At 49.8% G+C, this 14,866-nt stretch overlaps 1 protein-coding gene across 1 annotated transcript in view; it reads right to left on the bottom strand.

Moving 5' to 3' along the window:
• Window positions 1–1,278: 1,278 nt before the first annotated feature.
• The window catches only part of RHBDL3 (rhomboid like 3), a 46,502-nt gene continuing 32,914 nt past the window's right edge, over window positions 1,279–14,866 (bottom strand). Inside the window, exons 8-9 of the mRNA XM_067717035.1 lie at window positions 7,977–8,037; window positions 1,279–4,983 (exon numbers count right to left, since the gene is read on the bottom strand). Of these exons, the coding sequence (XP_067573136.1) occupies window positions 4,712–4,983; window positions 7,977–8,037 (333 nt within the window). The 3' untranslated portion in view covers window positions 1,279–4,711. The remainder of the gene's footprint in view (window positions 4,984–7,976; window positions 8,038–14,866) is intronic.

The following is a 14,866-nucleotide window of genomic DNA, read 5'->3' as shown; positions in this document are numbered from 1 at the left end:
ACTTTCCTTCTAGGAGAGTCAGTTCTCCACACTCCAGACAGAAGTGGGTTCCTGGACCTTTAGGCTGAACCCTGCTCTCAAGTTTGTTCTGGGGTGACTTCTGCCATTCCAGAAAGCATTTAAAAATATTTGTAAATGATACACAGGAAACTGATGTGAAAACGTTTAAGGGAAACGACTCCCACAGTGAATTTAACAGGGTAGTTTAATCCTCCAGCGAAAGTCATGAATGGCAAAACTACATACACTGCCATCAGCTTAGAAAAACTGGTGAGAACAGATCACCTTCTCAGGTTTCATCCATTCAAAGCCCACTCGATTGTTAAACTTACCAAGCACCAGACTCTACCTTAACGCTTAATGCTCCGCTTATTTTCCCCTTCTGTATGTGAACTGTCCATGCCCTTTTACCCTGAGAACATTCCTAATCGCTTCTCAAGATCAGGGTACTGACAGCCTCTAGAAAGACCTAAAGACTAGGTCATTGGGGTAAAAAAGGAAGTACCTAGGATATTTTGAAGACAATTCCTCCAATAATAATAGTCAAAATATTAAGCTCTCATTGGGGTACCATGTAAGAGTGGAAGGGGAAGGCAGGGCACCCACCAGGACAGCTGGCACAGAGGTTCTTGACCTGAAACTATGGATGAGTTTCCTTATTCACAGCCCTTTCCCCCCAAATCGTACGCAAAATTGTCTATCTGTGCATTTTTATGGGCAGAGAAATCGTGTTTTCATCAACCAGTCAAAAGAACTCAGTAATTCAAGAAACGTTAAGAACCACCAAGCTGGGCTTCCCTGGTGGCGCAGTGGTTAAGAGTCCACCTGTCAATGCAGGAGATGCGTGTTCGAGCCCTGGCCTGGGAGGATCCCACACGCCGCGGGGCAACTAAGCCCGTGAGCCACAACTACTGAGCTCACGTGCCACAACTACTGAAGCCCTGGCGCCCAGAGCCCGTGCTCCGCAACAAGAGAAGCCACGACAATGAGAAGCCCGCGCACCGCAACGAAGAGTAGCCCCCGCTCGCCACAACTAGAGAAAGCCCGCGTGCAGCAACGAAGACCCAATGCAGCCAAAATAAATAAATTTATATTAAAAAAAAAAAAAAGCACCACCGAGCAGGAAACACCAGCACCGAGCACGGATGCCCCATCTGTAGCGCATACATCGTAGACCCACCCCCACTGCTGTCCACACTCCCCCCCTCCCTAACCCAAACTGAGATGAAATAGAGTCCAATGCCAGCCCTTCAGGTCACTTCTTGAATAACCAATGGCTTAAAGAAAAAAAAAAATCTTTAATGGAATCTGTGCTCAAATAATATGTTACAACAAAAATATACAGAATATACACAATATAAAAATATTTAGAAACAAACATTGCAGCTTGTGTTTTTTGTTTCCACTTACTCAAGTCCTGGGCAGAGGAAGATCAGTGTTGGGCAGTTTTTTAAGGCAGAGGAGTTTCAGAGCTTTCCAGCCAGCACTGGGAGCAACATGAATGATGTCAGGAAAGGGTTTCCACTGCACCCGGGAATCATCATTATTTGCAAACTAAATTGGACACTGGGGAAAGAAGATCCAGGCTTGGCGAGCAGCAACTCCCCTAATCTCTGGGCAAGAATGATTCTCATGGAAGTTGAGAATCCCATTAGCTGTCAAAAGCGTCTCATTAGGGAGTTTTCCTAATTAAAAAATGAATGATGAATGGTGTCATTAAAACGAAATTTCTCCTCTGAAGGTTTGTTTTCCTTTCCCCAGTTTCCGTGATTCCTCTTGCGTTTAGGGAGGGAGGGAGTGAGTCTAGGGCTGCTGTTTGGGGAACCTCAGCTTTCAATCTCTGGAGCCTGCGGATGAAAGGCAACTGTCCTCCACAGCCTGAAGATTCACTCCACCCTCTGCTTCCCAGCACCCTGGCCAGGTGGCCATACTAGAGGAGGGAGGAAGGAGGACGACGGGGACGTGCTGCTGGCAGGTGCTGGGAGCTCGGGAACAGAGGGACTTGCCGGGGGAAAAAGCCAGACTCCAAAAGTAAAGCCTTCTTACCGGACAGCTGTCTCCCGGCCCTGGGTTGGAGACCTGAGTGGTGTGGAGTGACTGCCGTCATCACTGGGCAGTCTTGCTTGGAGCGATGGTTGGGAGAGGTGGTGCAGGTGGGCGTTAAGCACAGCAAAGAACTTCAGGGCTGTTTTTGGACAGGGAGCAGCTGGGGCTGGAGGCCTGAGGTGTGGAGGAGGCTCCCTCAGCGCATCCCAGACCTTGCAGGGCAGACTTAACCGGATGGGAGACAGGACCTCCGCCTCAGGCAGTCCGTCTTGGTAACAGGCTTCCATCTGAAACTCTGAAGGAACTGGGTACTTCTCTGAGGGCTTTCTAGACTCTTCTGGTTCACAGTCTTCTTGCCCCTCTCCAGGCCGCACCAGACAAACAAGAAGGCCCCTCTGTGCCCCCTCCACCCACATCCCAGAGCTCTCACATGCCAGGGTCTGGAGGGGAAGCCCCTGCCTTGCAGCAGGGCACCAGCAGCTTCTGTCCCTCCAGGAAAGGACAGCGCCACTCAGGGTTAGCAGTGGCAGCAGCCCCGGGCTGAGCCCCGCCCCCCCATCCTCACCCGAGCCTCTTGGCCCCCATTCCAGCTCAGAGTCTCCTAAGAAACAGACTCTTCCAGCTACACCTGTCTCTCAGGAGGGCAGAGAGTGGCTGGCAGGGCACAGACTGGCACAGCTCAACCACACCCAGGCTCATCCCCCACCCTGGGGCTGGCAGTCCTCAGCACAGCATTGGCACAAGTGCAGCAGGACCTCGGGAGCCAGACGCGGGCACCAGAACCATCTATTGTTGGGCAAAGCCAGGGAAGGGCTTGGCGTGGCTTGGGGGTGTCCCTGGCTAGGAAGACCCTGACCATTTACGTGGCCCAAGACCCCCAAATGCTTGGCCTGGCTGACTCTGGACCTTGGTATATTTAAGGGCTCTGACAGGCATGTGGCTGCCCCATTCCTGCACGAACGCAGCCTCCTGGGCTGTCAGTGGCTCTGAGTTCCCAGAGCGGTATAAAGGGAATGGCGTAGTTTGTCAAACGCCATCCTCCCCACACCCTCCCCTCAGGGTGGGCACAAGCTTCTATCAGGGGTCGTTGCCTCAGCCTTGTTTTGCCACTTGTGTAATGGGTGGGGGGATGGATTTGATCATCTCCGTATTCCCTCCCAGCTCTGAGCATCTGAGTCTACGGGCTGCCCTCACCTCTGACACTCACCCAAGCACCCTACAGTTCTTCTCCAGGAGTAGTTTTCCATCTGAATTGAGTTCCTTTTATGTAGCCTCCTGTACCCTCAACTCAAAAGGGCACTTGGCCTCAACATTCCTGCTCCAGCCTCTCCTGCGCCCCCAAGGCTCCTAAGGGAGATACAACAGAACTTTTCAGATAGGGAGTCTATTCTAGATGGGAATTGGAGCAGAACTTGGCAAAGGCGAGGAAAGCCTGAGCATCCTGAGGGTCCCTGGAAAGGCCCGAGGTCTCCCTCCACCACGGCAAGTCTCCCACGGTCAGTGATTCTCAGAGAGGCTCCCGGGAGCCTCTCTGAGAAAGGCAAGAAAGCCCAGTAGCCTCTCTGAGGAAAGCAAGAAAGAAGGGGGCAAGCTTTTTCCCATCTCTCAGCACCCTCCTTCCTCTCATGCAAACTCCCGCCCCATCCCCCTCTGCCCCTCACAGCCTCCTCTGCTGCCTCCAACTGGCCTCACTTTGTCTTTCCCACCCCACTTGCATCCGCCCACCAGACCACACACACACACACACACACACACACACACACACACGCGCACACACACACACACACACACTCACGCATGCACACGCGTATCAGAACACTGGCTCTATAAACAAAGGACAGGCACATTGTGGGGTCAGGGCAGTGGAAGGGGAGGAAAAGGCCCTGAACATAAGGGTACGGATGCTGGGGCACTGGTGTGAGATGTCAGCACCCAGGAGACACCCAAAGTTGATACCCTTCCTCGGGGGGAACTTGGAACAAAGTTTATTCCCTCCCACTTGGGTTCCTCTCGCTGGGTACCTGCAGGGCAAAGGTGGGGCCTGGAGTTACAGAATCGGCCTCCTCTGCCCACCCCAGGCACTAGAGGCCACATCCCAGCACCCACTGACATGCATGGGAGGGCACCCTGGGCCCCCCAGACCAAAGTCGACATGTCCTCCACCACCAGGCTCCCTTCCACTCTAGAGCTCCAGACCCAACAGCTATGGAGGGGACACTTCCTGGCCCACAGTGACCTCTGGGCTGGACAAGGGCCTGCCTGGCTACTACAGACTCAGGCCCTCCTTACGCGCTTAGGTGTCTCAGGGTGGCGATGAGTGAGAAGGCTGGTGCCCAGTCTATGACAAGGGAGGGGACCCCTGTACACATGGGACACGCCCAGCCCGAGGGGACGGCCACTCTCATCTCACCCCAGGCCTTCACCCTGGCCCGAGGTTTTCAGAACAATCTAGAAAAACTACAGAAGCCACATCCAAACCCTCCAACAGGTGCCTTTCAGAAAAATGCCTCCACTCTGTTCAAATCGGAACACAAATATTACAGCGGCCCAGCGTCTCTTGTCCTCGCCTCCCTGGCCTCACTGAGCTGGTGATGAGAAAAAGAACACGGCTGCTCCTTGCCCGACTGCTTCTCCCTCCCCTCCCCGACCAAGGTCCTCCAGGCCCTTAGGGGGGCGGCGGCAGCTTTAAGTCCAGCAGGGTGTAGGCAAAGATGTTCCAGAAGACAGCGAACAGCACAAAGACGGTGTACATGGCCACAAAAATCCACCACAGCGACTGGTCCTGCAGCCTCTGCTCGTAGTTCCTCAGGATCACCACGCCCAGGGTGATGCCTACAGCCACGCCACCCAAGTGCGCCACGAAGCTCGGGTGAGGGCACGGGGGATAGGCTGATGGGTGGAATCGCAGCCACACGGCCCGCCCAAACTCCATACTCACTGCAAGGGGAGGAAGCACAGAGAAGTCACAGGAGGGCCACGGGGCGGGGGCTGAGCAGGAAGCCTTGCAGTCCATCCATTCATCCAGCTGTCCACCCACTAATGCATTCACTACCCATCAGGCCAAGCACTGTTTGCTCTGTGCACTGGAAATATAATCGTGAAGATAACACACAAACCTCTGTCCTCCTAGAGCTTACAGGGTCTGGAGATGGACGAGCATATAGTTACGTATGTAAGATAATTTCAGTAAAAGAAATTCTATGGGGAAAAAAATAGGTGAGTTAAAATCAAGGCCACATTTAAGGAGGGGGATTCTTTAGTTTGGGGAATCAGGACAGATCTTCCTAAAGGACTGACATCTGAATATCAAGACAAGACCCGAAGAAGAGCGTTCCAGGCAGAGGGGACAGCTCTGTGCAGAAGCCCAAAGGCCCTTGCACCCCTGCAGGTGTGAGTCCTGCAGGTTCAGTTTCCCCATCTGTATAAAGTCTCAGCCTCTAGGTACCAGGCTGCACGGCCGGGACATTAATAACAACCTCAATACGTGCTAGCCCTTTACATTTTATAAAGTGTCTTCATGTACTAGTTCAAAACCCTTAAAGAACCCTCAGCACCAGTGATTTTGTGGCTGGAAGGAAGGGATGAAGGGAAAGAAGGGCAAAGAAGGAATGGAAATAAACAGTCCCAACAAAGTGCTGGAAATAAACCTTAACGGATTCTAAAACGCCCCCATCCCGCTCTCCAATCCATCGTTCTTGCACGAACTTCTTGGGTTGGCCAGTCCGATGGGGATGTACTCTCTTGAAAGGATAAGTGCTGGGAAATTGTGCCATTTCATTACCTACCACCCAAAAAACACCAAGTGTGGGGATTCTTATCCTCATTTGACAGACTAAAGCCTTTGAGGGGAATTTTCTACTTATTCGTTACCAGTTAATTAACCAGGGCACCTCTCTCCACACTAACCGTCCCAGAGATGCCAGCACCTCGAGGGATGATCCTTCCCCAGGGGAATTGCCCAGCCTCCTGGCCTGGACCCTGCAACTCCAGGGGTGGCCAATAGATGGCGGAAAAGGAGCGGCGAGGGACGCCCACAGTGCCCTCCCACACGCCTCCCCAGGCCCTGGGGCATCTTCCTGCCTTTGCTTCACAGGCCCTGCGGTCCGCAAACGAGGTTTGAATGGCATTGGTTCCAGCTCCAAAACCACATTTCAGTTTTTATGCTGCTTGGAGTTGGATTCTTCTAAACAGCAAGACATCATTCTGTTCCTTTCCTTGCAAACAGACAAACTCAGTTTGAGCAAACTGGAGGCTATGCTCCCCAACTGCTCCCAGCCCACTGCCCGCCCACGGCCCACCGTGGCCCCGGCTCAAAGATTCTGTGAGTTTTAGGGCTGGAAGGTCCTCTCTGGGATTAGAGATCCTCCAACCCCATCCAGGAAACGGAGACCAGAGGGCCCTGAACGCCAGGGGTACAAGGGATGTACAAGTGGATTTAAGTGGAGCCCACCCAGGCCCCTGCTCCTTTGTTCTGGCTCAGTCTTCCTCCTCCCCACACAGCAGGTAGCTGACCCAGGCACAGACAGTCCAGGAGCTCCTGCCCAGCCTGGCTAAAGTGTGGGGCATTAGAGATGACACAGGCTGGCTCTGAACACTGGCTCTACCACCTCTAGGGCGGGTGACCCCAGGCAAGGAACTTCACGCTCTGAGCCTGTAAATTAAGCCTGACAATAACCCACTCTTCACAGCCATGTTCTGGGGACTGAATGAGAGTCTGTGTGTCCCTCTTCTCTCCTCTGTTCAGACTCATCTTTTCCCATCTCACAATGAGCCTCTTGGCCTCTGGTCTCATCCCCCTCAGTCAACATCCTCTTCATCCTGCAGCCTGATGAGTGACTGCAAACTCAAAACTGTCAGTATCTCTCTTGTTTAAAGGCCTCCAGTGGCCTCCCAGTACATTCAAAATGAAGCCCAATTTTTCTCTTTGCATTTAAATCCCTCCATGATCTGACTCCAATGACCTCTTACATAATCACACACAGTCCTGAACCTCCTGGGGCAGTTTTGTTAACTGACTTGCCAGCCATGACCCTTCACCCACCCGTGTCTTTGTTCCTGCTGCACCTGAAGTGTCCTCTTGCATCCTGTCTATCTGGCAAACACCTGCCTGTCTTTCACACTCAAAATGCAGGTAGACTGACTTCTCCCAACTAAGGCCCCCATGGCACCTGCTCACGGGGGTTCATGGATTAGCTACAGTTTGTGAACCTGCTGAACTGCGAGTTTTAGAGTGTGTGTATGTGTGTGTGTGTGTGTGTGTGTGTGTGTGTGTGTGTGTGTGTGTGTGTGTGCGCGCGCGCGCATGCGCGTGCATACCGGCACTTTTCTGGAAAGGAATCCTGAGCTTCCAAGGAGATCTCAAAGGATCAACTCCATGACCCAAAAGGTTAAGAAGTGATTTTTCTCACAAGGAAAAAATATTTTTTTCCATTTCTTTAATTCTTTATCTGTATGAGATGACGGATGTTCGCTAAACTGACGGTACTAATCATTTCATGATGTATGTAAGTCAAATCATCGTGCTGTACACCTGAAACTTACACAGGGCTGTATGTCAATTACATCTCAATAAAGCTGGAAGGAAAAACATTTTTTTAAATAAAAATACTAAAACCAGAAATTTTTTTGAAATAAAAAGAAATAAAAGCCAAAAAAGGTTATTCTTCTTGATCTGACCATTGAGCTGGACACTAATCCTGCATGCCCTTTCCCGTTTGCAGATTATACATCAGTGAAAAGTTGAAGAAAGGTTAGGTAGCAGCATCGTAGGCCAGACCCTCTCGTAACATCCCCACTGTGTTGCACATTGTGGACACGTCTCCCTTTTCTTTTTGACCACAAGTCCCAGAAGGGCACGGGCCGTGCCGTCTCTACATCCCCCAGGCCCAGTACAGGGCTCCCCTCCCCCAGCCTGCCCCCTCAGAACTTACTACAGATCAAGGCCACAGCCATCCGAAGCAGCTTGAATTGACACTTCATGCCTGACCAGTTCTAGGGAAAAAGGAGAGAGAGTTCCATTAGTTCCAGATCAGACCACTCCTCTGCAGAGGTAACCCGCTTAGGAAAATCTGACATTTAAAAAAATCATCTTCATTAAATCCTGAATGAGCCGGTTGTGGTTTTGTCCCAGATCACACCAGCATGGCTTTGAGATTTCAGGCAATGGTAAGTTATTAGTGTCATAAAAGCTCTCAAGCTGCACGAACAGAGGAAGAGAATCTAGATCCTGGGAGACGACAGTCCTTGTTTCCCTCACACAGATGTCTTGACGGTTGCCTCAACTGCTGGGTCCCACGGTTGCAAGGGGATGCAGGACAGCAAAGCAAGCCAAGTTAAAGCAGAGCCATCAGGATGATAAAAGAACTCAAAATCCTCCATCTGAGGAACGAATGAGGAGACGACTCAGGGGTCAAGTTCATTGCCGTCAAGTATGAAGTGAGTCAACGCAGGAAAGGGCATATTCAGTGTAACCTGTAAGCGGAAGACTCAATGGATGAAAACTTCAGAGATTTTTTTTTTTTAAGCTCAGGATAAGCTTTCATTTCTAATAAGCTGAGCTGTCCAAACAAAGATGAAGTGATCCATGGGATGGTGAGTTTCCCATCATCGAGGGGTTCAACGGGGGCTTCGCATCACTCAGAGGGGATGCTCAGGAGAATCAGGCATTGGAAATGGGGTGGGCCAGATGGCCTTCAGACAAATCCCTCTTTCCCCTGAGAAGCTCTGAAACTCTGAACCTCCAAAGCAGATAATCAGAGTACAATTACTCACTTTACAAAAGGACTGTTCAATTTACAAAAGACTGCGCCACAGGGCTCCTTTGAGGGGCACTCCTGCAGCGCTTTCAAAGCTCGATTCCATTTACCCAGAAGCAGAAACGAGCCTGGAATCTTCCTGGAACACATCAGTCCTAGGGTAGGAGGCAAGTGGGGACAGCGAGGGCTTCTGTTCCCTCCCACCCACCTCCCCTGCTTCTGCTGCCTGGCCCAGGCCCAGCTCAGGGGCACGTCTTGAACTCCTTTGACATTGGGGGACCCATGCGTGAAACTTGACAGAGGCCCTGAACGCTGGCATGTACAATAATGTCTATGGAAGCTTCACTGGACCAAGCAGGATGCCGGAAAGCTGTCAAAAGACAGAGAAATCCTGCCACATTCGGCTTCTTGCCCTTTGCCTCCCTGTTATTCCCTATTATTCCTCAATGACCTGAACCTCACAAAAGGCGAGGTGAGTGACACACGGCCCCTCTTTAGGTGCGGGAGTCGAATCTCTGCTTGCTGACATGTTCTGTGCTAAAGGAGCAGACGGCAGGACAACGCTATCACCTGCTGGCATCTGCCCCCAGGGGACCCTCGCTGGGAGACAGGCAACAAAACGGGAGTTGGTGCCCTCCACCGGATCTGGCCACCTAACCCAAGCTAGCTCATTTGGCCGAAGGTCGGTGGCCCCTCAGCTCCTCTCCAAGATGAAGCCCAAGGATGGGAGGGTCCTTGGGAGTCACCTGATGGGCCATCTCCACCCAAAGGGACACCCCTGCCAAGAAGCTGACAAAATGGCCCTCCAGCCCCTGTGACCGGGAACTCACCACCTCCTGAAGCAGCCCCGTGAAGGGGCTCCACTCACTGAAAAGTTCTTCCTGCTGTTGTCCAGGCAGGCTTTGTCTCCCTGTGAGGTCCACCCATGGGTTGTCATTCTCCCTTAAATGTGACACCCGTGTTCACAGCAGTGTTATTCACAACAGCCAAAAAAGTGGAAGCCAGCCAAGTGTCCATGGATGGATGAATATAGAAACAGAAGGTGGTGTATCCACACAATGGAATAGTACTCAGCCTTCAAAAGGAAGGAAATTAAGACACACACTACAACTTGAATGAAACTTGAAGACATTACGCTAAGTGAAATAAGCCACTCACAAAAAGACAAATAGTGTTTGATTCCACTTGTACGAGGTACAGACTACAGAGGTAGTCAAATTCATGGAGACAGAAAGTAGAATAGGGGTTTCCAGGAGCGGGGGGAGGGAGGAATGGAAGTGGTTAAATGGGTACAGAGTTTTTGTTTTGCAAAATAGAAAGAGTTCTGTGGACAGATGGCGATTCCTATGGATATGGAACACTTTTTTCCTCATAAAAACCCTCTGAAGGGGCTTCCCTGGTGGCGCAGTGGTTGAGAGTCCACCTGCCGATGCAGGGGACACGGGTTCGTGCCCCGGTCCGGGAAGATCCCACATGCCGCGGAGCGGCTGGGCCCGTGAGCCATGGCCGCTGAGCCTGCGCGTCCGGAGCCTGTGCTCCGCAACGGGAGAGGCCACAACAGTGAGAGGCCCGTGTACCGCAAAAACAAAACAAAAACAAAAAACAACTCTCTGAATATTTTACCTGAAGTCTCTTTCACTGTGTTCTGAGTGACAGTATCGGGCAGAGTTAAGTCTAGAATGTATTGGCCGCTCTCTCCTTCAGCTGAGGTCCAGGTCCCTCTGGGCCCTATCTGGGATCTGTCTAAAAAAGCACTGTCTGCATTTTGGGTCTGGCAAGACCACTGGTGTGGGGGCTCAGAATTCCTTTTTTCTAGTGTCCTCATTTGTACATCTGAGATAACAACAGTACCTAACTCATTACCCACCTCATGGTTTGTTGCGAAGGTGAAATGAATTAATATGTGTAAAGAAGAACACTGTCTGGCACGTGGTAAAAGTCATCTAAGTGCCTGATAGGATCTGGACCTGGGGCAAAGATGGTGAGTTTGCCCTGAAGAGTGGCTTCAAAACTTCAGAATCTCTGCTAAGTCAGACAGAGAAAGACAAATACTGTATGATATCACCTACTTGTGGAATCTAAAAAAATCCAACAAACTAGTGAATATAACACAGAGGACAAATGAGCGGTTACCAGTGAGGGGGGAGGGGAAATATAGGGATGGGGGAGTGGAGGGTACAAACTATTAGGGGGTAAGACAGGCTCAAGGATGTATTGTATAATATAGCCGATATTTTGTTATGACTATAAATGGAAAGTAACCTTTAAAAATTGTATAAAAATTAAAAAAATTTTTTTAAAAGAAGCTTCAGACTCTCAATGACCTTGGAGGAGGCCGGGGAGCTCCAGTTTTGCAACATGGCTCCCAGGACCAGCTTCATCTACCCTACCTGCCGAGCCCTGGAAGGCTCTGAAGTTTGCCAAGCTGATCTCGTCATCCCACTCTGATCTGCACTTGAGGGTCCAGGAGGGCAAGTGCAAGGTCACAGTGAGTTAATGTCGAGCTTGACAGGGTTCCCAGTCCAGGGCTCTGTCCGCCCACACTTCCAAGGCAGGGTCACATTCTGTCTGTCCATGCTGGCTGCCCCCAGAGCTGAGCAAACATCAGTAAATGAGCAGCCTCCCAGCAGCTGAGGGGTTAAACTAGAAAGTCACTCCTTTCCACCAGCTGCCTCGTCTCCCCCCCCCCCCATTATTCCCTCCAATAAAATAAGCACAGTGAAACAACAGGAGAGAAGGAAAAAAATCTCACACAGAGCCAGCGCTGCTGCTGCTATAAATGTTGAAAAGCCTGCAGGCCCCTGGGGAATATAAACTTTTTTCAGGTCCTTTAATTTCATTCTCTACCAGAGCCTCACAGGGTGAGATGGTAACTCACCAACGACAAACAAGGCAGTAACCAGTCCCCTAGGCATCTTGCTCACCCAGTCAGTCAAGAGCTCAGAGGCTGAAACCCAGGAGAGGTTCTGTTCCCAGACGGCTTTACATAACCCCAGTGGAAACAATTTCTTGTCAAATCACTTCAAGAAAACCCAACACAGGAAACAAGGAAAGCGTGACACAGATAAAAAAGAAAGCACGACACAGATAAAATTACATTTTATTAAGTAAAAATCCTACAGAAGGATTTTTACTTAATAAAATGAACCTTATAACAGAAATCTTCTGTGACTTTTCGACAACAACCTTTCCTTGTGCTTTGACAGTATGGTTCCAATAGCAAAAATTTAGATCTCAAATGTTTTAGAAAAACATCTATCATATGGGGCAAAGTTAAAGAAAATATCTTGTATATTTAAAAATGAGGGCTACCCTGGTGGCGCAGTGGTTAAGAATCCGCCTGCCAATGCAGGGGACACGGGTTTGAGCCCTGGTCTGGGAAGATCCCACATGCCACGGAGCAACTAAGCCCGTGCGCTACAACTACTGAGCCTGCACTTTAGAGTCTGCAAGCCACAACTACTGAGCCCGTGTGCCGCAACTACTGAAGCCCACGAGCCTAGAGCCCGTGCTCCACAACAAAAGAAGCCACCACAATGAGAAGCCTGCGCACCACAACGAAGAGTAGCCCCCGCTCGCCGCAACTAGAGAAAGCCCGCGTGGAGCAACAAAGATCCAATGCAGCCAAAAATAAATAATAAAATAAAATAAATAAATTTTTAAAAATTAAAAATAAATAAAAATGAAACTCTGTCCTATGGGCCCCAGCAAAAGGCAATTAATAAATTATTCAATTATGTGTGCCTTTATACTGCTAGAATTTAAAATAAGAAGTCTTGATTACAGGTCTTTAATGCCATCCAGACCATTTGCTGAAATATTTTTTAGATTTATTCCCTTGATGTAAACAAGCGTTTTGAAACTCAGAGTGTCTTTTATGAAAAATAAGACATACTTTAATTTAAGGCAGAATCTCTCACTTAAACAGAGTCCTGAGAACAGAAGTGTTCAACATTTTTCTGTTATGTATCTGAAGCATAAAGGACACATTTTCAGATTATTCTCTGTACAGATATCAGGTGGAATTTATAAAGATAAAGAATTATATGTATAAAAATATATAGGACTTCCCCTGGTGGTGCAGTGGTTGAGTCCACCTGCCGATGCAGGGGACACGGGTTCGTGCCCCGGTCCAGGAAGATCCCACATGCCGGAGAGTGGCTGGGCCCGTGAACCATGGCCACTAAGCCTGCGCGTCTGGAGCCTGTGCTCCGCAACGGGAGAGGCCACAACAGTGAGAGGCCCGCATACCGCCAAAAAAAAAAAAAAAAAAATATATATATATATATATATATATATATATATATATATATATATATAAAAACACACATATACATACAGGGTCTCCCAGCTGTCTGGTGATTTGTCACATGAAAAACATTTTCACATCCAATTTTTTCATGTCTTTCTCACAACTACCTTGTGAAGAAGGGATTACAGATGACAGAACAGAGTCCCTGAGAAGCTAAGGGACTCACAGCTATCAAAATGGTGATACCAGTCCTCAAATCCAGATTTCCTGGATGTCAAGTGCATGTTCTTTTTCCTTTTTGTTCTGATGAGGTGCTTTATTGGGACACACAGACAAGTCTTCATTTTGGAATTAAAAATCAATAGTCTAGGGCTTCCCTGGTGGCACAGTGGCTGAGAGTCCGCCTGCCGATGCAGGGGACGCGGGTTCGTGCCCCGGTCTGGGAAGATCCCACCTGCCGCAGAGCGGCTGGGCCTGTGGGCCATGGCCGCTGAGCCTGCGCGTCCGGAGCCTGTGCTCCACAGTGGGGGAGGTCGCGGCAGTGAGAGGCCAGTGTACCGCAAAAAAAAAAAAAAAAAAAATCAATAGTCTAAACATATACACACTACTATATATAAAATAGATAATGAACAAGGACCTACTGTATAGCACAGGGAACTCTACTCAATATTTTGTAATAACCTATATGGGAAAAGAAACTGAAAAAGAATAGATATATGTATATGTATAACTAAGTCACTTTGCTATATACTCTTTTTTTTGTTTTGGCCAAGTGGAATGTGGGATCTTCGTTTCCCGAGCAGGGATCGAACCCCTGGCCCCTGCAGTGGAAGTGCAGAGTCTTAACCACTGGACAGCCAGGGAAGTCCCTGCTGTACTCCTGAAACGAATACAACACTGTAAATCAACTATACTCCAATATAAAATAAAAATTAAAAAAAAAAAGAACTCTCCCCATACATTTGCTAACATTCTGGGAAAAAACAAATCGATAGTCTATCTATTAGGCTGAACCACATGAAATTGCCGATGCTTCAATGCTTCTGACCCACAGAAATGGCAATTTCACATGGTGTGTCCTAATGTGTCTCTGAATTGCTGGGCACTGAGCTAGCGTGGGTAAAGGCAGCCTCTTGATGAAAGGAAACTGACCTAAGGAGGAAGTGAGTGTTTTTCACTGTCCAATAAGCATCACACAACTTTCTAAGGGAAAGGCTACCTTATGTCACACTCCAGGGGACCCCAAAGCTCCCCGTTGGTCAGGGAAAGCCACGTCCTTCTGTAAGACCGCTGGGCTCTTGGGTGGGACAGCTCGTCTGCACAGCCACAGGCTACTTGCAGAAAGAAACATAAACTGGAAGAAAACTGCTCTCACACCCCCCTCCTCAACCCCATGCCCCGGCCCTCGGTCCGGGTCCTAGAGGTGGTCTGCCCTCACCACAGGAACTTCTGGGGCATTGGGGCTGCTTCCCAGGCGGTGGGAAGGGGTGCCTCTGTTTGCCTGTTTGCCTCTTCTTTCTTAGTTGTGCTGGCTCATCCCCTTCATACACATATGCACCTTGGGGGGAAGGGGAAGGGGAGGGTGGCCTTTCCTCCCCCTGCAGAAAGGAATTGGGGCAGGGGGAGGGGGGAGTGGCAGAAGCAGAATCCAGAGGAAAAGCTGTATCTGGGGAAAGCTGTGGCACTGATACAGAATGACCCATTTAAAGAGCCATGTGAGGCGGCCCTGGGCTCCCAGGTGTTTAGCGGACCAAGCCAAGCACGCCGTGTGTAAACATACTGTCACACACCCACCCGCCCCTGCTGTAGCTCT

This window comes from Pseudorca crassidens, chromosome 19 (genome assembly GCF_039906515.1).
Source record: "Pseudorca crassidens isolate mPseCra1 chromosome 19, mPseCra1.hap1, whole genome shotgun sequence".
Classification (NCBI taxonomy): domain Eukaryota; kingdom Metazoa; phylum Chordata; class Mammalia; order Artiodactyla; family Delphinidae; genus Pseudorca; species Pseudorca crassidens.
Note: the sequence above shows the minus strand (reverse complement) of the source record. Positions and strands in the feature narration are given on the sequence as shown.